We start from the raw sequence: 19,963 nt of genomic DNA on the forward strand, positions 1-19,963 counted from the left end.
TAGAGAGGGAACCAGGGAGGGAATCAGAGAGGCAGAGGAGAGAGAAGTTCGGAGGGAGAGCGAGAGCCGGCCATCTGGACGGAGGGGCCGGTAGACAGACAGATAGAGGGAGACAGTGAACAGCAAGCGAGTTCTCCCCGTCTGGGCCTCAGTCTCCTCGTCTGCTTCTCTAGGAGGGGGGAGAGGTAATCAGCCACTCAGGACAGACTGACCAGGGGAGAACCGGGGTCTCCCTGGTGGGCACCGCTGCCTCCCAGGCTCTGTTCCAGCACTTTCTGTCTTCCTTCCTCTCATGGTCTCATTCAGTCCCCCTCTCTCCGCCCCCCTCCCCCACTGGGTAGCGACTGTTATTATCCCAAAGAAGAAATCCAATCGGAGCCCCAGTCTGTGGTCACCAGCATGTCACTCATCAGCCCCTTCTACAGCGATGCCACCTGAGACCCCTAGACCCTTCTATGTGAAAACTCAGAGCTTCCAATGCTGAGAAGAGAGGAAGCCAGTGGTGGGAGAAGCAGGGGAGGCCAGAGGGTCGAAGGAGAAGCATCAGCGTGTGTCCCTTACCCGGCACACAGCCGGTGCTCAGTGAGTGCCCCTCCCCTCTCCTGGTGGCGGGCAGGGCGGCAGTGCAGGCAGCAGCAGGGCGGAAACGGGAAAGGAGAGAGTGTGGGGGGGTGCCATGCTTGCAAAGAGCCTGGCACACCGCAGGTCCTCCATAAATGCTCCGTTCCCTTCTTCAGGAGAGAAGGAGCAAGAGAGAAAGGAGGCACAGAGACCACCACAGAGGGAGAAGGGAAGGCAAGACAGCCTGAGAAGAGGGGCAGTGGGTGGGCATGGTTAGGCCTCCAGCAAGTGCTTGTTAAGTGTAGCTCTTTTCCTAGAAGGAGAGAGACAGAGAAGGGAGGAAGAGAAGAAGCTGTGAGGGAAGGAATCTAGGTGGTAAAGCAGTGGGCACACAGTAGGCACTTAATAAGTGCCCATTCCACTCCCTGGCAGCAAGCACAGGGAGGGCCGCCTGGAGGAGGAGGCGAGCAGAGAGGGAGGAAGAAGGGAGAACGGAGCCTGTGAGGCGGCAGTGAGGGACAGGCAGCGTATAGGAGGGACGGGCAGCACACAGCAGGTGCTCGGTACCTGCCAGCTGCCTGCCCTGGGGATTGCCTGCAGGGCCTGGAGGAGCAGGAGAAGCCGGGCTGAGAAAGAGCCAGGGAGAGGAGAGAAAAGGGGGAGGCCGTGGGCACGGGATGCTCAGTGAGTGCGCACTGGCTTCCTGGGAGGAGAGATAACGGGAAAGGAAGGCCCAGAGACAGGTGGGAGGAGAGGGGGGGGCGCGTGCTGAGCCTGTGACTGGGCGGTCGAGCAGAGAGGCCCAGGTAACCAGGACTCAGGCGCAGGAGAGAGCGCCCGGGAGGAAGCGCTGCGGGCCCATCGTGGGGCACACAGGAGGCGCTCAGTACATGCCTGTGCTCCTCCCCCAGGAGAGGACCCAGAGAACACAGCAAGGGAGAGAGGCAGGAGGAGACGAGGTGGGGGTTAACTGCCTGGAACACAGCAAGCGCTCCACAGTTGGATTGTTTCCTCCAAGTAAGAGCAGATGCAGCAGAAAGAAGCGCCAGAAGTTGGAGCTGAAGGAACAGGGAAAATCGACAGGGGAGGAGAGGGTGTAAGAAAATGGTCTGGCACACAGTAGGTGCTCAATAAATGCCTATTTCCTTCCCTAGCGGGAAGCAGGGAGAAGCAGAAGACAGCAGAGACCACAGGTCAGTGGAGCCCAGAGGGGGAGAGGAGAGGAGAGGAAGCACAGGCGATTGCTTGGCATACCGCGGGCGCTCAATAAATGGGTGTTCCTTGCCTTGGAAGAGCAGAGAGGCTGGGAAGAAAAGGAGGGGACAGAGGAGAGGCAGGGAGGAAGAGGGTGTGAGGAAGGGAGAGGTGTGTAAACTGCCTGGCACACAGTAGGCACTCAGCATGTGTCCATTCCTGGCCGGGGGAGGGGCAGGAAGTCAGCAAGGAGAGGAAATAAGAGGGAAGGAAAGAGAGGAGACAGCGTGAGCTCCCTGGCACACAGTAGGTGCTCTGTAAATGCCCACTTCCTCCCAGGGGCGACCCGGCAGGTCAGGAAGAAGGGAAAGGAGGCGTGGTGGCAGGGACAGGGGAGCGGAAAGAGCAGGAGGTGCAGAAGCAGTGTGTGGGAACTGCCTGGCAAACACCAGGAACCTACTAAATGCCTGTTTCCTCCAAGGGACGGAGCCGAAAGCACAGGCAGAAAGGCAGAGGGCACAGGGGGAGCCAGGAGAGGCCAGGGGGCACTTCCGGTGCATGCAGCAGGTGCTCCATACATGTGGGAGCAGGTGGAGACCGGGAGGGGAGGCCCGAGGGGGAGCAGGAGTCTCAGGGTGGAGGCCCCCGGTGGCGCCCCACCCCCCAGGGCCCAGCCCACCCCCCAGCTGCCCTCACGGGCACCAGGACAAGGGCGCACTGTCCTGGGCCTGGCACAGCCTGGCAGGAGGGAGGGAGGGGGCTGCCCAGCTCTTGTCTGCTGTCTGGGGGGCGGGGCTGGGGCACCGCCTGGTCTCTGTCTCTCTGTCTCTGAGTCTGTCTCTCAGCCTCTGCTTCTTGCTGTCTCTGGGAGGGAGGACCCCCCACCCCAGCCCTGGCCCCGGTTCCAGCGCCCCACCCACCAGGGATCCGGGGATCGGGGCCCTGAGCTCAGAGGCAGAGGAGTGAGGAAGGGAAGAAGGAGGCAGAGGAGCGAGAGGTGAGGACAGAAACAGCTTTATTCAGCAGAAACCGCAGCAGAGGGCCCGACGGGGCCTCGTCCGAGGGCTGGAGAGAGAGGTGGGGTCGGGGGGTCAGGGAGGGAGAGACAGACAGAAAGTCAGGGGAAGAGAGGGCAGGAGGGGAGAGGGGGAGAAGAGGAAGAGGAAGAAGAAAGGAGGAAGGGAGGAAGAAAGAAGGGAGACTGAGAGACCAAGAGAGAAGGGGGGAGAGACAGACACACAGACAGCGGGCAGGGGAAGAGGGCTGAGGAAGAGCCAGAGGTGGAGGGAGAGATGGGGAGACGGGGTCAGAGAAGGAAATGGAAAGACTATGAGAGACGCAGAGAAAGAAACAGGTGAGAGAGAGAGAGAGACGGGAGGGCAGGTGGGCGGTGAGACGGGAAGAAGGACAGACGCAGAGACTGAGAAACGGGAGTGGGAGGGACAGAGATAGAAAGAGACAGAAAGACAGGGAGAGAGGCAGACAGACAGACCGACAGACAGGAGAGGGCTGGAGCCGCTGACTCCGGAGGTCGAGGAGGAAGGACGCGCCCCTCTCACCTGGAGTCGTCGTCGGTGGCCCCCTCGGCTCGACCAGGCGATTTAAGGGGCGCCCCGGGGGCGGGGCCGTTCCCCCCACTGCCTTATCTGGTCAGCCTCCAGCTCCACAAGCTAAATCGGGCCTCAGCTGTCAGCACCACGGGACACGGGACAGCTGTCACCCCCTCTGCACCTGCTGTGACACCGCAGGGGACCCTCCTCCCCGCCCCGCCTGCTGAGAGGCCCCTGCGGGTCCGCGCGAGGCACCCCGCAATGGGCAGTCGGCACACCAGAGCCCCCACCTGCCCTGGGACCAGCATGGCCGGGTGCCCTGGGGCAAAGGACGCCCCAGTCGCTGCCTCCCGTGTGCGGAGGGGGCCCAGCCGGTGGGGCGGTCTGTGCCCCGCAGGGGGGGGGTGGTCAGTGAGTGAGGGGGCTGGGGTCCGCCTGGACCCTTCCCCTCCCCAAGCCCCTCCCCCTCCGGGCTCCTCGCTCGGACCATATTAGGGCACAGCTGCAGGAGCACCTGGAGAGGTCACTCAGGCCCAGAATAGAAACACTTAGGGCGTCTCCACCGGGCTGTCTGGGACGGGTGGGACAGGCGACAGGCGCGGAGGGCGGTGGGGGCCCCAGAGGGTGCAGGGAGACACACGAGAGACGGGCCGAGAGACAGAGGGAAACATCCAGAAAGAGAGGCCTCTCGGGACACAAAGCGGGGGATAGGGGTGCAGAGACCCAGCCTGGGATCGGAGCGCCAGCTGGGGAGGCAGAGGCAGGAAGACCCTAGAAGGAAGCCACTGGGCAGGGTGAGCTGTGGGGGCTGCCCCAGAGTTGGGGTGTCTGGGAGCCCAGCCGCTTCTCCCTCATGGGCTGTTTGACTTCTGCACGTTGCCCTTTGACCTGTGGAGTCTTAAGGATGGGAACCCTTCAAGCCCGAGCCCCACCTCAGGGCCAGCCTTTACGAGTGTGTCCTGCTGGCGTCTGCTCTGGCTGCATTGGCTGCTTGGGTGGAGCCCAACCTAAGGCCACCTAGGGGAGACACACCCTAAGCTGGGCCCTGCCTGCCTCTCCCAGCCCGCAAGTGACCTTGTGCCTCTGGTCCCCCACTTCTGCCCAGCCCTAACAGGGGACCCCACTTTTGCCCAGGCCCCTCTCTACCCGCTTCCCTCCCTGGGCTCATCCACACTCATGCCTCCCAGGACAGGCCCTGGACCCCTGAAGTCACCTCCCTAATCCCTGGCCCTAGGCCCTCCCCGATGTCAACCAGTCTGTCACACACCTTATCTCCCGCTGAGCAGGTGTCCCCCAACCCTGCTGCTCTTCCCCCCATGTCTCAGGGTCAGACCCCTGGGCCCCTCTTCACTGCCTCTCTCCCTCACCCAAGAGCCCGCCAGGCCCAGAACAGTTCTGTCACCTCCTCTCTGTCCCCAGGGTCCTGGCTCAGGCCTGTCCCCTCCCACCTGGACCCTTAGCCTCCTCAGGGCTCCCAGGCCTCCAATCTGCCCAGCAAACCCAGAAGGGTCTCTGCACCCAGGGCTGACCTGCTCCCCCACCCCCAGCTCACCCTTGGAGGCCTGGCCCAGATCCTCCCTCATCTCTCATCACCCCCCAGATAACTACAGGGTTCATTGCTGCCCGCAGCGATCCACGGCGCGGAGTTGTCGCCAGTTCTGGAAAGGCACCCCCCCCTCCCGCTGGCCCTCTGGAGGGCCACGCAGCCTTCTATGGCCAGCTTCCCCCGGTCTCCTCGTCTTCCTGTGGCCCCCGAAGTGCCCCATGGGACTCCTGGTAAAGCCCAATGGGACAGGAGGTCTTCCTATCCCCTTACATGTTCCTCCCAACCTGAGAGCGGAGGTGGGCAAGCCCCTGGATGCACAGGGCAGACCCAGGGCTGGGGCTTGCGAGATAATGGAAAAGCAGACAGAATGAGGGAGCTGCAGGAACAGACAGCAGGCCCTGAGGGGAAGGACACAGACCAGGACAGGGCCTGATCGGGTGACAATGTGGAGAAGATACCCAAGGGGAGCCTGTCCTTGCTCTGTTCAACATCCCTGCTGCCCTGGGCACCGACTTCCTCCTTTGTCACCTCTCCACCCTCCCCTCCTCCCTGCACATCAGGCGTACGCCTGCCCCAGGGCCTTTGCACCAGCTCTTCTCTTGGCCTGGAATGCTTTCCCTCCAGACCTGCCCATGGCTCCCTCCTTCTTCTTCTGGTCTTTGCTCAGTGACACCTTCTCCATGAGGCCCACTGCGCTAAGTGAACCCTACCAATGCTGTATTCACTTGCCAGGGCGCTCTATCAAACCGTGGCCAGAGGCAGATTTAACGGCCGGCGCACCAGGCATGCGCCCTGGGCCCCGACCTCCGAAGGGCCCCGCAAAACCCCAACTTTACACTTTTTTCTAATGACACCAAGTTTGGTTTCATTACTACGCTGCATAAAATATGGTTAACATGTATTTTTATTTTCCCTGTCTCTCTTTTTTAAGGGGCTCAATATTTCTTCTGCGCCCGGGGCCTCCACTGACCTTAATCCGCCTCTGACCATGGCCCCTTTACCATGCATGCCAGTCAGCAGTGCCCAAGGGGTCCCACTGGGCCGGGGGCCTCCTGGGGCCTGGGGGAAGGCCGCCCCTCGCCCCTTCTTGCCCTCATCCCCTGGCTCGTGGCCCCTTCTGCCTGCAAAGCTGCCGCCTTGTCGCCTCTCTCAGACCCTGCTTCCTCCTTCATGTCTTTCTGGGCTCCTCTCATGCCTCACTCGCGGCCACCTCGTGATGCTCCCGAGAGCGCAGGAGTTTTGAAGCAACCTCAGTTCCCTCTTAAGCCTTTGCTCGGTTCCCCTTTGTCACGTGATCAAACACGTTCCCAGTGTCTGGGGTTTAGGACGAGGCCATCCTTTGGAGCCATGACTGCACCTGATGGCACAGACTGGAGTCCAGAAACAAAGCCCTGCTTTCTCCTAGCACTCCGGCCGGCACCCGTTTGGTGGCACCTAGCCTCCCCTTCCCCCACCGGAACAGGGGCCTCGCGGGACAGGGGGGAAACGGAGGCCCAGAGGAGAGGGACTCCCAGGAGGTCAAGAAGCTGGGAGGCAGCGGGGCGCCGGCTTCGCTGATGAAGGGGAGCGACGGAAGGAGAGGGGCCCCCAGTCAGACGCCGGCCAGGCCAGGCTGGAGCAAACGAGCAGCTTTACTGAGGCAGCAGCGCAGCGGGGAGCGGGGAAGGGCGGGGGCCTCGCGGGGCAGTGAAGTGAAGTCCCGCTGGAGCGGGCGCGGCTCCGTCCTCCGCGCGTCAGTCCGTGCGCAGCCAGCAGCCCCTCTCCTCCACCTCCTTGGTCACCACCAGCAGCACCTGGCACAGGTCCTGAGCCAGGGCGGCCGCCAGGAAGGCCCTGGGCGGAGACACGGGGAGACTGAGGCCCAGGCGGCCCGGGCGGGGCGTCTCGGGCTGAGGGCCCTGTCACGCCCCCTCACCTGACGCCGTCCTCGTCCCCCAGGGCCTCGGGCGCCCGCAGCTTGGAGTCCAGGTTGTAGTAGACGCCGTCCACCTGGCGCAGGGCCACCCAGTGCCGCCGGCGCAGCGGCAGCGACAGCAGCCCCAGCGACACCGGCGAGGGCAGGTTCAGGATCAGCCCCAGCACCTGGGGCAGGGCCAGCTGGGACAGCGGCCTGGGCGGCGGGGCGGGAGCGCGGTCAGGGCTTCGCACTACTGCGCGGAAGCAGCGGGGGCCCAGCCGCCGCCAGGACGCCCCCCAATCAGCCTGCCCTTTGTTTCCTCCCGCTTACTTGGTCACCCACCCACCCACCCAGCACGGACTCATTACCCACCCCCACCCCCGTGGGTCCATTCCCCACCCACCCACCCACTCACCAAAACCTCCCAGACAACCAGCCGGCAACCATCTGCTTCCCATCTACGGTCCATCCCACCACCAACTCCCTCCAAGCCCCCAACCACCACCCACCCAACAACTTCCTCACCCACTCTCCACGCATCCGTCCGTCATACACCATTGTATCCACTCCCACCGAAGGCTCCCGGCCACCTGACAATCACCCGCCATCCTCTTACCCATCACCCCAAACGCCCTTCGCCCACTGACGCAACCAACCACCGTCCGACCAGCTTCTCACCTACAAACTTCCCCCCCAGCCCCCCAGCCCCCACCCACCCGCCCTACCACCTATTCGCTGTCCTCTGCCCATCACCTAGCGAGCCACGCTTTACTCACTCAGCCACTCACTCGCCCATCCGTCCCTACAGGCTGTCACCCAATCACCACCTACTCAGCACACCCAGCCACCCATTCACCATCCAGTTAGTCAGCCGGTTGCCATGCATTTACCCGTCATCCACCCATCGATACCCATTGACAACCTAGTCATCCCACGGATGCTTCTACCACCTCCTACCCATCCGTCCGCCAGCCATCAGGCACCATGGAAACCTCCCTCCCTCCCTCCGATCCATTCCACCCCTTCCTCCCTCTTCGTCCCACTCTGGCCATCATCACGCAGCACCCACTGTGCGGAGCTCAGCACACAGGTCGCAGGGCTTTGGGACCCACCTCCTTCTGTCCCACCACACGGCGGCCAGGCCCAGCCCCTGCAGGGCGGCCATGATCACGTTGACGTCATAGTTGCCAGTGCCCAGCAGGCTGCGATGTGGGTTCAGCCGGGAGTCTGGGGCCAACCTGGTTGGGGAGTGGTCAGAGCCTGAGCTGGGGCCCCTAGAAAGGCCTCACCCTCCCCGCAAAGCATGAGCTTCCCTGAGTCACTCAGCCTTTGAGCCTGCCCCTCTCTTCCACCCCCGGGGCCCACGAGCCCCAGGCGCTACTCCTCCTGCCCCGCCTCCCTCGGCCCTGTCCTCCCACCACATCTCCCCGCTCAGGCCCTGTCCGCCTCTGCCTGGACCCTGCCCCAGCCTCCAGTCTCCCCCTGCAGCCCCTCTCCCACAGGGCCCCGCGCTCTTTCCACACCTGGCCTGAGCCTTGCCCCTCCCTTGCTCCCAGCCCTCCCAGTTGCCTGTCACCCCCTCAGCCTAGCCTTCAGGGTCCCATGTGGTCAGGTCCCTGTAGCCTCCTAGCCTCAGGCCCTTCCCAGCCAGCTGTCACCAACCACACCTCTGTGCTCCTGCCCCCAGCCTTTCCTCTGGCTGACCCCTAGCCCAGGGGGGCCGCCCGGCCAGCACTTGTCTCTCTGGGCCCTGCCACCTCTCAACAACAGCACCTTTGCTCTCTCTCTGGGCCCTTGGTGGGCAGGGCAGGGGAGGGGCCGGAAAGGGGCAAGTTTGCAGTGTTTTTCTGTGTCTGTTTTCCAGGCCCCCTCAGGGCAGGGCTCCCGTGGGACTCTGGGTCTCCAGCACCGGCTTGGCTGGCAGAGTCCACTGCTCTCTGTTCTGATGACGGAGGAGATGAGTCAGTTCGCTAATCATCAGCCTCAGGGGCTGCGACTCAGCCTGAGGATGCTGGGGGGCCACGGGAGGGCTGTGAGCAAATCACAGAGTCACTGTGGGTGCAGCATCCTGTGGGGGCCTGACTGGCATGGGGACTGGAGGCCGAGGGGAGGGCCCAGAAATGAGGGGGCCTGAGCAGGGGCCAGGGATGTGTGTGTGTGTGTGTGTGTGTGTGTGTAAAGGGGGGAGATGAGGCAGAGAGAGAGATAATAAGGAAGTGTTTGAAATCTTGAATAGTGAGGAGGAACATTCCGGGCTGCCAAGAGGAGGGCGTGTGCCAGGCAGAAAGAACAGGCCACGCAAAGGCCCAGAGGCATCACAGGGGGGCCCCTTCACCCCTGGAGGGGGATGTGGTTTTCACGGAGCAGTGAGATAGGAAGCTGCAGAGGCAGGTGGGGAGCAGAGCACGTGGGGCCTTGGGTATCAGGCTGCAGGCCTGGGGACTTCTCGCAGGTGTGCTGGGGCCACGGGAGGGCTGCAGTCGGGGCAGGGGCAGGGGCCATGCTGGCCTGTGTGTAGAATGGATGGAGGTGAGAAACTGGAAGCCGGGAGGAGGGAGAGTAGGGCCCAGGGCCCAGAGGGGAGAGCGTGAGGTAGGGATGAAGGCCCAGAGGAGAGAAGGTGAGGCCTGAGTCGGGGCGAGGCCCTGGGGATGGACAGGCGCAGGAGGCCACATGTCCCTCTCTGAGTCCCTGGGTCCCCCCAGGGAGGCGCTGGGGCAGCAGAAGGCCCCTGAGCCCTTTCCCTTCCTCGCTGAGACCCAGGTGGATGGGTCCGCCTCTGGGAGCCCTGCTTCTCCAGGCCCTGGGGTGGGGGGCGGTCACCTCTTGCAGATCTCATCGGCAGCCTCCTGGCTAAAGAGCCGCTGCTGCAGGACGTTGTTGAGGGCGTGGATGGCACACAGCTCCAGGCGCTGCCGCTCGTGGTACACAGAGGGTGGGCCTGGCTGTGCTCCCGGGCCCTGGGACATGCCGCCCTCCGCTCCTGCTGCGGGAAGGGGCACGGGAGAAGGTGTTCAGGGGACTGGGATCTGGAGGCCCAAGCTGCCAGCAGGCTCTGGGGCACTACCACGGGTGGGGGCTTGGTGCAGCCCCTGACCCTGAGCCCCTGACCCTGCTCCCCGTCGCTTTCCTGGCAACAGGGAACCTCCATCCCCCATTCCTAGGAAAAAGTTTCCCTTTTCTGCTCACAGGGGACCACCCCCACCACATCCCTAACTGAAAGGGTCCTATGGTGGTCACCTAGCAACAGAGGAACGCCCCTCCTCCTGTCCGCAGGAAACCGGCTCCCTCTCTGGCCACCTAGCAACAGAGAAACCCCTACCCCACTAGATAACAAGTCTCTCTTCTGGTTACTTAGCAACAGAGGAATCACCCTCCTCCTCTGTCTCTAGGTGACAGGGTCTCTTCCGGTCTCCTAGCAACAGACGACTCCCCTCCCCTGTCACTAAACAACAGGTTTTTTTCCCCTCTTCCTGTCACCTGGCAACAGGGCCCCCTCCCCGGACACAAAGTAACAGCCCTACCCCAACGCACCCCAACCGCGGCGCTTGCCCGTTGCCAAGCAACGCCCCTCACCCCGCCTGCCTCTCTGCTCCCCGGAACCAGGGGCTCCCGCATCCCCCTGGGCGGCGGCTCTGGACTCCGAGTGCAGGGCGGGAAGCACAGCGCTGACTGGGCAGGCGTCACGGACTACAGCTCCCGGCACGCGCCGCGTGCCGGACTACGACTCCCGGCGGCCCCCGCGAGGATTCCGACTCCGCACGAAACGTTTGGGCTGCGCGGCCCGGAAGTCTGCTGTAGCCCCGAGAACGCGGAAGGGCGAGTTCCGTCGCTCCCTGTGGTGAATCCCTGGTGTGCCCTATGGACGCCCCCGCCTTCGCTCACGGCCTCTCCCCCTGCTGCTCGAGGGGTTCCGGGAAATGTAGTGCCTAGGCTATCGCGAGAACTTCCGGGAGTTTTGCTCCGCCCCTTGATGTGGCGTGATGCACTGGGTGAAGATGCCGCGTGACGTCACTGACGGGTAACAAGGGAGCAAAGACACCAGGCTGTGCTGTGGGAAGAGCCTCCACTCTTTACTGAGACAGGAGGGAGGTCCGGGGGAACGTAGGCCAGGGAAGCAGCGGGACAGTGGTGGCGGTGGGGCGGTAAATGAGGGGAGGACGTCCCCTGGCGGTGGCGGGGGAGACTTCTCAGCAGAGATGGATTCCCGGCCTGGAAGGGAGCTGGCAGCATCCTGCAGGGAAGATACCGGGAATGAAAGGCTGAGACCAAGACACAGAGACAAACACCTGGAGGAAGGAACAGACCGAGGTGGGGGTGGAGGGAGACCTAGAGAGAGGGACTGGGACCCAGAGAGAGGGACAGAGACCTGGGGGTGGCCAGAGATAGGGAGAGAAAAAGATTTAGAAATAAAGATCAGCCAACAAAGACAAAACCAGAACTGCAGAACCAGAGCCCGAGGCCCGAGCTCCGCAGACCACAGAGCTATGGCTCGTGCACTGGGACCACTAACGCTGGGGAGGGGCCTGGTCGTACTCAGGAGGCTGCGCCAGAAGGCAGTGACGGTGGCGGAGCCGGTGACAGCGCCCGGCTCGGCGGGGTTCTCTCTGTGGGTGTGCACAGCAAAGCTTCGTCCTGTGGGGCCTGGGGGTCCGCTCAGCTCCACATCCACCACGTGCATGTCCGTGAGGCTGGGGCAAGCAGGGCGGTCAGTCTGGCTGGCCTGGCCCCAGCCCAGCCCCCTGCTCAGCTTAGCTCACCTGAGATCAGCCACGAGCACCCCGATCACGCGGTCGAAGCCCAGGCTGGGGGCAGCCAGGGCAGCAGCTGCCATGGTGTTGGAGTTGCGGGGGGCAAAGGGGCAGAGCCCGCGGACAGGACCTTCATAGAGCACAGTGCGAGGCCCCGTGCTGCGCGCTGCAGCCAGGGGGCCCTCGAGCCGGAAGCCATCTGGATGTGTGGCCATGGTGACACGGAGGCTCTGGAAGTGAGAGCCAGGGTCAGGGGACCAGGGCTCCCTGCAAGGGCCCTTCTGGTTCCCAGGGAGCCCGGCAGGCCCTCACCTGGAGGCCCCCAGCTGAGTCCAGTCTGCTGATGTCCTCAGTGCCCCACAGGGCTCCCCGGGCCACAAACACGGCGTGGTCCCAGCGGGTCGAGGCCTCCAGAAGCTGCCGCTCTGTGGCCTGGTCAGCCAGGGCTGAGGGGGACCCCACCTGGGGTGGGCGAAGGTGGGGGGGCAGAGGTCAGGGAACCAATCCCACTTTGGGATGGGACGGGGCCAAGGAGGAAGGGGCAGGGCTCACCAGGAGATTGGCATGGCGCAGAATCTGTGCTCCAGATTCGTGGATTATCTTGGGATGGGCCACTTCTACCACTAGGTCAGGGTGCCTGGGAGAGAGGAAAGATGGGGAGGGTCTGGGAGAGGTATGAGGTCTCCCCTCCCCCAACTTCCTCCATCTGTAGAGGGGATGGATGGGCTTGTCCCATTTCACATTTGGGGGAGCAAGGCCCAGAGAGGGTAAGAGACTTCCCCAAGGTCACACAGCAGCTAGGGGAGGCCAGAACAGGAGCTTCGCTCGGGGAGCCCTGCTGTCTCCTGGCAAGGCCACTGACCTCTCCCCAAGGGCATCAAGGTTCTGGAGCTGCAGGGACTGGGGCACGGTCCCCGCCATTCGGCCTGGGTCACGGTTCCAGACAAAAACAAGTTCTAGGCCCAGTTCTGGTCCCTGAGTCAGCAGGTGGGAGACCAGGGACTGTCCTAGGGAGAGGGAAAGAGACTCAGAGGATAGGGGACAGAGATCCAGAGAGAGAGGGACAGAGACTGGAGAGGGGGCTGGAGCCCCACAGTGGGGAGTGGAAGCTGCTCAGGCACACACAGACAGCCGGGACGCAGAGAACGACAGACGAAGGGTGTGCTTGGGGCCACATGGGCTTCGGGAAGGGGCCTGGGGAAGAGGCCCCAGTCGGGGACTCACCGAGACGGCCGTAGCCCACTATCCCCACCCTCCGGGGGACCCTGTCCAGGGCCATGTCCTTGAATCTGGTGGTCCGCAGCGTGGGTCTGAGCTTTGTCAATGGCTGGCTGCCTGCCCCCCCACATGCAAGGCCTGGGCAGCCACTGATCTTTGGACATTTGACCCTTGAGCCTCTCCCAAGCCTTCCCCCCATCCCCACAGCGGCCCAGAGGTGAGGGTGCCAGTTTGCTGGGTGGGGGCGGGGTGAGAATCCTGAGGACAGTGGATGTGATGATTTGGGGTGCCAGGGGCCCTGCATGGGCCAGCTCTTTCTATGCATCACACCCTCCTCCCTTCCTGCTGATGTGGAAAATTTCCTCTGCAGTCCTCCGCCCCCCTTTCTGGCCGGCCAGGTTGTCATGGTAACTGCATCCTGCTTGGGGTGGGGGTTGAGGGTTGGGAGCAGGGAGACGAGATGGTGACAGGGACTCTGGGCTCTCAGTCTGTCCCCTTGCTCCTGCATTTCCAATCCCCACCCTTTCGGCCACTCCCCCAGGCCGTGGTACGGTCTTTCCGGCCAACATTCCTCCCTTTGGGTCTCCCGTGCCTGTCTCTGACCCCTCTACTGCTCCATCTCTGTCTCTGCCTCCCTGGGCCTCCAGCCTTCCAGCCCCTGCCCCCATCGCGGCCGGGCTGGCTGCCACTCTGTCCCTAGCCAGGCCAGGCCCCCATCTCCTCCCCATCTGGCCCGGTCATTCCCGGTCTCTCCACGAGGCAGCGGCGCCTGGAGTTCGGCTCCCCCAAGCCCCTGTCCAGAACCTCCCTCAGTTCACCTTGACTTCTCACCTTTCACCTTCCTCTTCCCCAGCCACCCTGCCACCAGCACCCCTCCCCAGGTTGAGTTCTCGCCCTCACGCTGTCCCTCCCCTCTCCCCACCCCAAGGAGAAGCCTGCGAGACCTGGGGAGGCCAAGTGCCCCCCAAAGCGAGCCCCAGCCAGCGCGCCTCGTGGGTGCCTGGCATCGGAAATGGCGGAGGCTGCGGCAGTGCCGGCTCCCTGCCCCCCAGCCGCCACCTGGTACCCGCTGCAGCATTGCCATGGCAACCAGGATGGCTCTGAAAGAGGATGAGGGAGAAAGAGAGCATGAAAGAGGGAGCGAGGGGGAGTCCCACCCAAGCCTACAGGCAGCAGAGCAGACAGATAGGGCCTGAGACCCCAGCCATGGCAGCCGCTGCCTCTGCCTCTGCGGATGGGGGAATAATTCGCTCCAGGAGCGGCAGATGGGGAAGAGAGGAGATGCGGTGGGGTGGGGACGTCAGGGCTTCCTGTCACCCCCCCCTCAGTCCTTAACTCTGGGGGGCCTGGGTGTCCCTTGCAGCACCCTCACAGACCAGGCTGGGCCGAGGTGAGGGGAGGAACAGAAAGGGGCTGAGCCTCCCTGGCCGAGCCTCGTCCTGAGCGCACCCGCCACCTCCCTCAGCCAATGCCTGTCCAGACACCGCGGATGGCAGTCCCGGCGGGCCCAGCCCTCCGGAGGCTGAAATGCCAGCACACCTTGGCCTTCCCTGGCCCCGCCAGCAGCTGACCCCCGGACTTGGTCCCATTCGCTGGATCCTGTCCCTCCCGGGGCTGTGCATGCGGCCCCTGCCCTGGGCGACAGCATAGCCCCCTCCACGTCCACAGGCTTGGGCCTCATCCCTCCTGCCTCTACGTTTCTGAGACAAAGTGCAGCTCCTTCCCGCCACTCCGCCCCTCCCCTCAGTGTGACCCGCCTTCTCCTGGGCGGCGTCTTGAATAGGTTTGCAGTGGAGGACACTCTCTGGTTTGGTTCTGTAATGGGTTGAACTGTGTCCCCCCCCCGCCCCAGGTCATGTTGGGGTCCCGCCCAGGACCTGCGAGCATGACCTCATTTGGATAGTCTTCGCAGATGATCAAGTGCAGTGATGCCGCAGTAGGAAGGGCCCTCATCCAATGTGACCTGTGTCCTTATCAAAAAGGGGACTTGGGACAGAGACGGGCACGCGCAGAGGGCACACGCAGTGGGGACATAGGGAGAACGCCAGTGGGAGGTCGGGTGAAGCTGCCACCAGCCCAGGGCATCCAGAAGCTGGACTGGGCACGAAGGATCCTCCCCAACAGGTTCTGGAGGGCGCCAGGCGCTGTCCACCCTAACCCAGGGCTCCCAGACGCTGGTCTGGGAGACGCCAGGCTCCTGCTGTTCTGGGCCACCCGGTTTGCATGGCTTGGCCATGGCAGCCCCCGAAAACCGATAGGGCCCCCTCCATTTCCGCTGAGAAGTGAGGGCGGGGTGAGGACCTCAGGACCTGCCTCAAAGGGGCTGCAGGGAGATTCAATACTAGGGCTGGGTGGCTGAGCCCCCCTGGGGCCTCCAAGGTCAAGGGTGATGGGTCTCAACACCCGAAGGGGCCAGTCCCCCTCAGGGCCTGGGCCAGCCTCTCACTTCACTGCACATTCACTTCGTTTTCTCTGTCTTCCATGCTTTCATGACCAAAAAAAATATTTTTTTACTTTTTCCTTGTTTTTTTTTTAAAGTAATCACAGAGCAGGTAGTCGTTGACGCAAACCTCCCTTCAGTATCAAAAGAGTCTGTGGGTGGGTGAGGGCTGGGGTGGTGGTGAGGGGCCCCACCCCCAGCCAAGGGGCCCAGGGGAGGAGGGGGCTCGGGAGAGGACAGGGCCAGGGTGTCCGGAGGCGCTGACGACCACGTGTCTGTCTCATCAGTTTCAAGGGTGGGGGGTGGGGACAGGCATCAAACTGCAAAAAATGAACTGTAAAAGGAGGGTTGTTGGGGGTGAGGGGAAAGGACGCCCCTCAAAAAAGCTCCTCTCTCCCCTGGAAGGTGGAGGGCCGGGACGGTTGGTCGGCGGGGAGAGCCAGGAGGAAGAGCCGGGGGTTGGGGTGGGGGTCTGGGTGGGGAGGGGTAGTTCTGGCCACTTCTGAATCCTGCATCCCCTCCGGTCACCGGGGATGGGGGCGAGGCCCGGGGCCCCACCCTGTAGTCGCTGGGCCGGCTGCCCTGGGGTCCAGACAGGCTCCGAGCCCCCCCTTCCCCGACCTTCCCCAGGCTGTCAGAGGGGCCTGGGGCTGTGGGGAGGGGCCCTAGTCCGGCCGGAGCCCGGCGGCCCCCCGCCCAGCGGCGGCAGCAGCGGCCTCAGATCTGCGTCTCTTGCACGTTCTCCTTGGAGCCGCTCTTGAAGAGCAGAGGTTCGTGGATGGAGTTGAGGCCCGGGGGGCCCTTGCCCCCGCAGCCCCCGCCGCCCGGGTTGCTGCTGTAGTGCGCCTTGAAGGCGGCCGCCACGTAGTGGTGGTGGTTGAGGTGGTCGCGCTCCAGGGCGGGCAGGGCCAGGTGGCTGTCCCCGCCCACGCCGCCCACGCCCGCCACCGCGGCGGCCGCGGCCACGGACACCGCGGAAGCGGCGGGCAGCTCGTCTTCCACGTTGATGATCTCCACGGTGCGCGTGGGCCCGTGGTGTTTGTGGAGCTGGTGCTGCTTGCGCAGCTTGTAGAAGGCCACGAGCATCACCGCGGCCATGAACGTGATGGCCACGAAGCAGCCGATGATGATCTTGGTGGTCTTCATGACGTCGTCCAGGTCCTTGAGGGCGTTCTCCGTCACGTCCGTGATGGGCACCGTGAACGCCTTCTCCGTGGGCCGCGAGGAGCGCGGGGCGGGCGCTGTGGTGGACGAGGAGGCGGGGCCGCCAGGCCCGCCCCCTCCCCAGACCCCGTCCGTCGTGGGCCCTGGTGGCTCCTTCTCGGTCCCCCGCGTCTGCAGGACCTCCTCTCCGGGCTGCGTCTCCAGGGTCTCCACGGTCACGGTGGTGAAGTAGGTGTAGCCGCCGCTGCCCCCGCCGCCCCCGCCACCGCCCCCGGGGCCGCCCCCGCCGCCAGCAGCGCCGCCGGCCGCCACGGGGTCCACGGCCGAGACGTTGAGTGTGGCGGAGGCCGTGGTGTTGCCGGCCGAGTTCGTCACCATGCACGTGTACTGGCCCGTGTCCTGCACGGTGACGTTGGTGAAGTTGAGCGTGCCGTCGTGCAGGACGGAGATGCGCACGCGGTAGGAGCCGTGGGTCATGAGGGTGCCGTTGGGCGTCAGCCAGTTGACCGAGGTCATGGAGGTGCCCGTGCGGCACTTGAGCTCCGCGGCCATGCCCTCGGTGACGTTGAGGTCCGTGGGCGGCTCCACGATGACGGGCGCGTAGCAGGTGAAGTGCGACTGGTCCAGCTCCCCGATGTAGCGCCCCTTGAGGCCGGCGGGCGCGTGGCAGCGGGCGCAGCACGTCGTGTTGCTGGGCACCGTCTCCTTGAGCCACCAGCTGAGCCACAGCACGTCGCAGTTGCAGTGCCAGGGGTTATGGTTGAGATGCACGCGCTCGAGGCGGTGCAGCGGCGTGAAGAGGTCGTGGGGCAGCGACATCAGGTTGTTGTGGGACAGGTTGAGCTCCTCCAGCGACTTGAGGTCATCGAAGGCGTTGCGCTCGATGGTGGCCACCTGGGCGTGCATGAGCCACAGCTTGCGCAGGCTGGTGAGGCCCTGGAAGGAGCCCGGGCGGATCAGGTCCAGCCGGTTGCCGGACAGCTCCAGCTCCTCCAGGCGCACCAGGGCCGTCAGGTTGGGGATGTCCTTGAGGTTGCACATGCCCAGGTTGAGGTAGCGCAGGTTGACCAGGCCCTCAAAGGCCGCCTCCGAGATGTACTCCAGCCGCTTGAGCTCGCCCAGGTCGAGGCGCCGCAGCGAGGGCACGCGGTTGAAGGCGTACGAGGGGATGCTCTCGATGGGGTTGTTGCGCAGCCAGAGCTCCCGCAGCTTGGACAGGTACTCGAAGGCCTGCGTGGGTACCGTCGTCAGCCGGTTGTCGAACAGCTCCAGCGTGTTCAGGCTGGGCAGCCCGTTGAAGGCGCCCACCTCGATCTTGCGCACCAGGTTCTTGCTCAGCTGCAGGATCTCCAGGTGCCGCAGGTGCTTGAAGGTGTCTGTCCGGATCACCTGGGATGGGGGAGGGGAGACACCCATCAGTGACACTCATAACAAAATTGATAACGAGCACCAACTCGCCAAGGGCTGGCGGCACGGGGTGGAGGGGTGAGCTCTCCATCTCTGTTGGTGGGAAAGTATAGCTTGAAAACCATTTTGGAAAAACGGTTTGATTCTTTCTTTTTTTCTTTTAAATTGATTTTCAGAGAGAGAGAGAGAGAGAGAAAGAGAGAAGGGGGTGGGGGGAGAGAAACATTGATGTGTTATTCCACTTATTGATGCATTCATTGGTTGATTCTTTTTCTTTCTTTTTCTTTTTTTAATTTATTTTTAAAAAGATGGGAAAGGAGGGAGAGAAACATCAATGTGTGGTTGCCTCTTGCATGCCTCAGCTGGGGACCTGGCCCGCAACCCAGGCGTGTGCCCTGACCAGGAATCAAACCAGCGGCCCTTTGGTTTGCAGGCCTGCACTCAATCCACTGAGCCACACCAGCCAGGGTTCATTGGTTGGTTCTTGTATGTGCCCTGAGCATAGATCGAGCCCACAGCCTTGGCCCATTGGGAGGATGCTTTCTTTACCCAACTAAGCCACCCTCCTGGGCCTGGTGGTTTACTTTTAAAGTTAAACCTGGCAACCAGGCCTTTACACTTTTGAGATTCTCCCCCAGAGAAATGGGAGCAGAGGCGCATCCAACTGCTTGGGGTGGGCGCTCACAGCCTCTGTGTTCATTACAGCTTAAACCGGAAGACGCCTGGATGTCCCTGATGGGGAAGGACAGGCCCTCTGTGTCCCTACAGTGGAACATGCCGGCCCAGTCCCGAAAAGGAACAAACCATCAACAGGCCTGCTGCCGCGGATGAATCTCACAGTGTAGCACCCGGCGCGAGAAGGCCGACCACAGGCGTGAGCGGTGGGATCCCTCTCATTCCGCTCTCTGGAGGTGCTAAGCGGTGCCTCTGAGCGTGTGTGTGTGTGTGTGTGTGGAGGGGGGGGGTGACAGGCTGGGAGGGGGCACGACGGAGCTGCCTGGGGCGATAGAAATATCCCAAATTGGGGCGGTGCCTGCGTGCGTGAACGTAATTGCCAAAGCTCCGCAAGCTGCGCACATAAAACGCGGGCATTTCGTATGTGACGTGCACCTCAGTAAAGAAGGCTCACCAGCAGCTAGCGTGCGTTGAGCACCTCTTCGGCGCCACACCCTGTTCTACAGGCTTTCTGCGCAACGAGTGAGTGGATCCGCCAAACGACCCTGTGCGATGGGTGTGGTCATCCAGCACCTGCAAGTCAGCCGTGAGCTCAGAGAACCAGAAGACGTTCCGTAACAGCTCTGGCACCAAGTCCCATCTGGTGGCAAAGCCTGACCAGAACTCATGTAGGCTATCTAAACCTTTTATTGATCCCACTCATGGGGCTATTCAAACCGTCCACTCTAGAAATGTTCCCACATTTGATAAGGGGTATAATAAGACTCACTGCGATGCTGTAAAAACAACCACATCTCGCCCTGGTGGGTGTGGCTAAGTGGGTTGAGCGCCGGCCTGAAAACCAAAGGGTCGCTGGTTTGATTCCCAGTCAGGGCACATGCCTGGGTTGTGGGCCAGGTCCCCAGTTGGGGGCGTGAGAGAGGCAACCACATATTGATGTTTCTCTCCCTTTCTTTCTCCCTCCCCTCCCCTCTCTCTAAAAATAAATAAATAAAATCTTTAAAAAAAAAATCTGTCCCTGAAGGTTTCACATGAGCAATTATGAATTATCCTCATTTAAGTGGGAGGACACAGAGGCAGAGAGAGGTGCAGTGATTTGCCCAAGGTCACACAGGAGTGGGCAGCTGACCTGGGGTTGGACCAAGGCTGTCTGGCTCCAGAGTCCTGGCTCTTAACCCCTGAACTGGCCTCCACCTCTCAGGGTAGGCCTGGGAGGCAGAACCTCACCAGATTCTCCTCACAGGTCAGCATGCTGCGTATACAGAGGCACAGAAGTCCACGCAGCCATTAGACGGCATTTTTGAAGCCTCTTCAATGCTGTGGGGAATGCTTGCATTATGAGTAGGGAAATGGAGGGCCCTGAACAGATAGCTCAGTTGCTTAGAGCATCGTCCCGATATACCAAGGTTGCGGGTTCCATCCCCAGTCAGGGCACATACAAGAAATAACCAATGAGTGGAACAACAAATTGGTATCTCTCTCCCTCTCTCTTTCTCCCTCTCTCTCTAAAATCAATACAATAAAACATAACGCAACAAAAAATACTATAATTTAAAAAAA

General features: G+C 62.7%; 3 protein-coding genes across 9 annotated transcripts in view; all 3 read right to left on the bottom strand.

Moving 5' to 3' along the window:
- Nucleotides 1-6,464: 6,464 nt before the first annotated feature.
- On the bottom strand, nt 6,465-10,466 carry JOSD2 (Josephin domain containing 2). 4 transcript variants are annotated; one of them, XM_090259380.1, is made up of 5 exons: nt 10,283-10,466; nt 9,572-9,734; nt 7,861-7,986; nt 6,767-6,961; nt 6,465-6,684 (listed from the first exon to the last, which is right to left on the bottom strand). In XM_090259380.1, the coding sequence occupies exons 2-5, from the start codon at nt 9,715-9,717 to the stop codon at nt 6,585-6,587; spliced, it is 567 nt and encodes a 188-aa protein (XP_090115506.1). In that variant the 5' UTR covers nt 9,718-9,734; nt 10,283-10,466; the 3' UTR covers nt 6,465-6,584. The 4 variants fall into 4 exon arrangements, with proteins under 4 accessions (XP_090115506.1, XP_090115503.1, XP_090115504.1 ...); XM_090259377.1 differs by having other exon boundaries at nt 10,325-10,385; XM_090259378.1 differs by having other exon boundaries at nt 9,572-9,731; nt 10,325-10,384.
- Nucleotides 10,405-14,416, bottom strand: ASPDH (aspartate dehydrogenase domain containing). 3 transcript variants are annotated; one of them, XM_090259374.1, is made up of 7 exons: nt 14,257-14,416; nt 12,362-12,506; nt 12,052-12,136; nt 11,812-11,961; nt 11,509-11,729; nt 11,285-11,439; nt 10,405-10,982 (listed from the first exon to the last, which is right to left on the bottom strand). In XM_090259374.1, the coding sequence occupies exons 1-7, from the start codon at nt 14,396-14,398 to the stop codon at nt 10,939-10,941; spliced, it is 942 nt and encodes a 313-aa protein (XP_090115500.1). In that variant the 5' UTR covers nt 14,399-14,416; the 3' UTR covers nt 10,405-10,938. The 3 variants fall into 3 exon arrangements, with proteins under 3 accessions (XP_090115500.1, XP_090115499.1, XP_090115501.1); XM_090259373.1 differs by lacking the exon at nt 14,257-14,416 and adding an exon at nt 12,724-12,859; XM_090259375.1 differs by lacking the exons at nt 12,362-12,506; nt 14,257-14,416 and adding an exon at nt 12,724-12,900.
- Nucleotides 14,417-15,202: 786 nt separating this feature from the next.
- Nucleotides 15,203-19,963, bottom strand: part of LRRC4B (leucine rich repeat containing 4B) — a 33,982-nt gene continuing 29,221 nt past the window's right edge. For both annotated transcript variants that reach the window (XM_090259544.1, XM_090259543.1), the window contains exon 3: nt 15,203-17,710. In XM_090259544.1, the coding sequence (XP_090115670.1) occupies nt 15,875-17,710 (1,836 nt within the window). In that variant the 3' untranslated portion in view covers nt 15,203-15,874. The remainder of the gene's footprint in view (nt 17,711-19,963) is intronic.

The sequence above is a fragment of the Furipterus horrens genome, unplaced genomic scaffold, assembly GCF_987537825.1.
Source record: "Furipterus horrens unplaced genomic scaffold, mFurHor1.1.pri manual_scaffold_13, whole genome shotgun sequence".
Taxonomy (NCBI): domain Eukaryota; kingdom Metazoa; phylum Chordata; class Mammalia; order Chiroptera; family Furipteridae; genus Furipterus; species Furipterus horrens.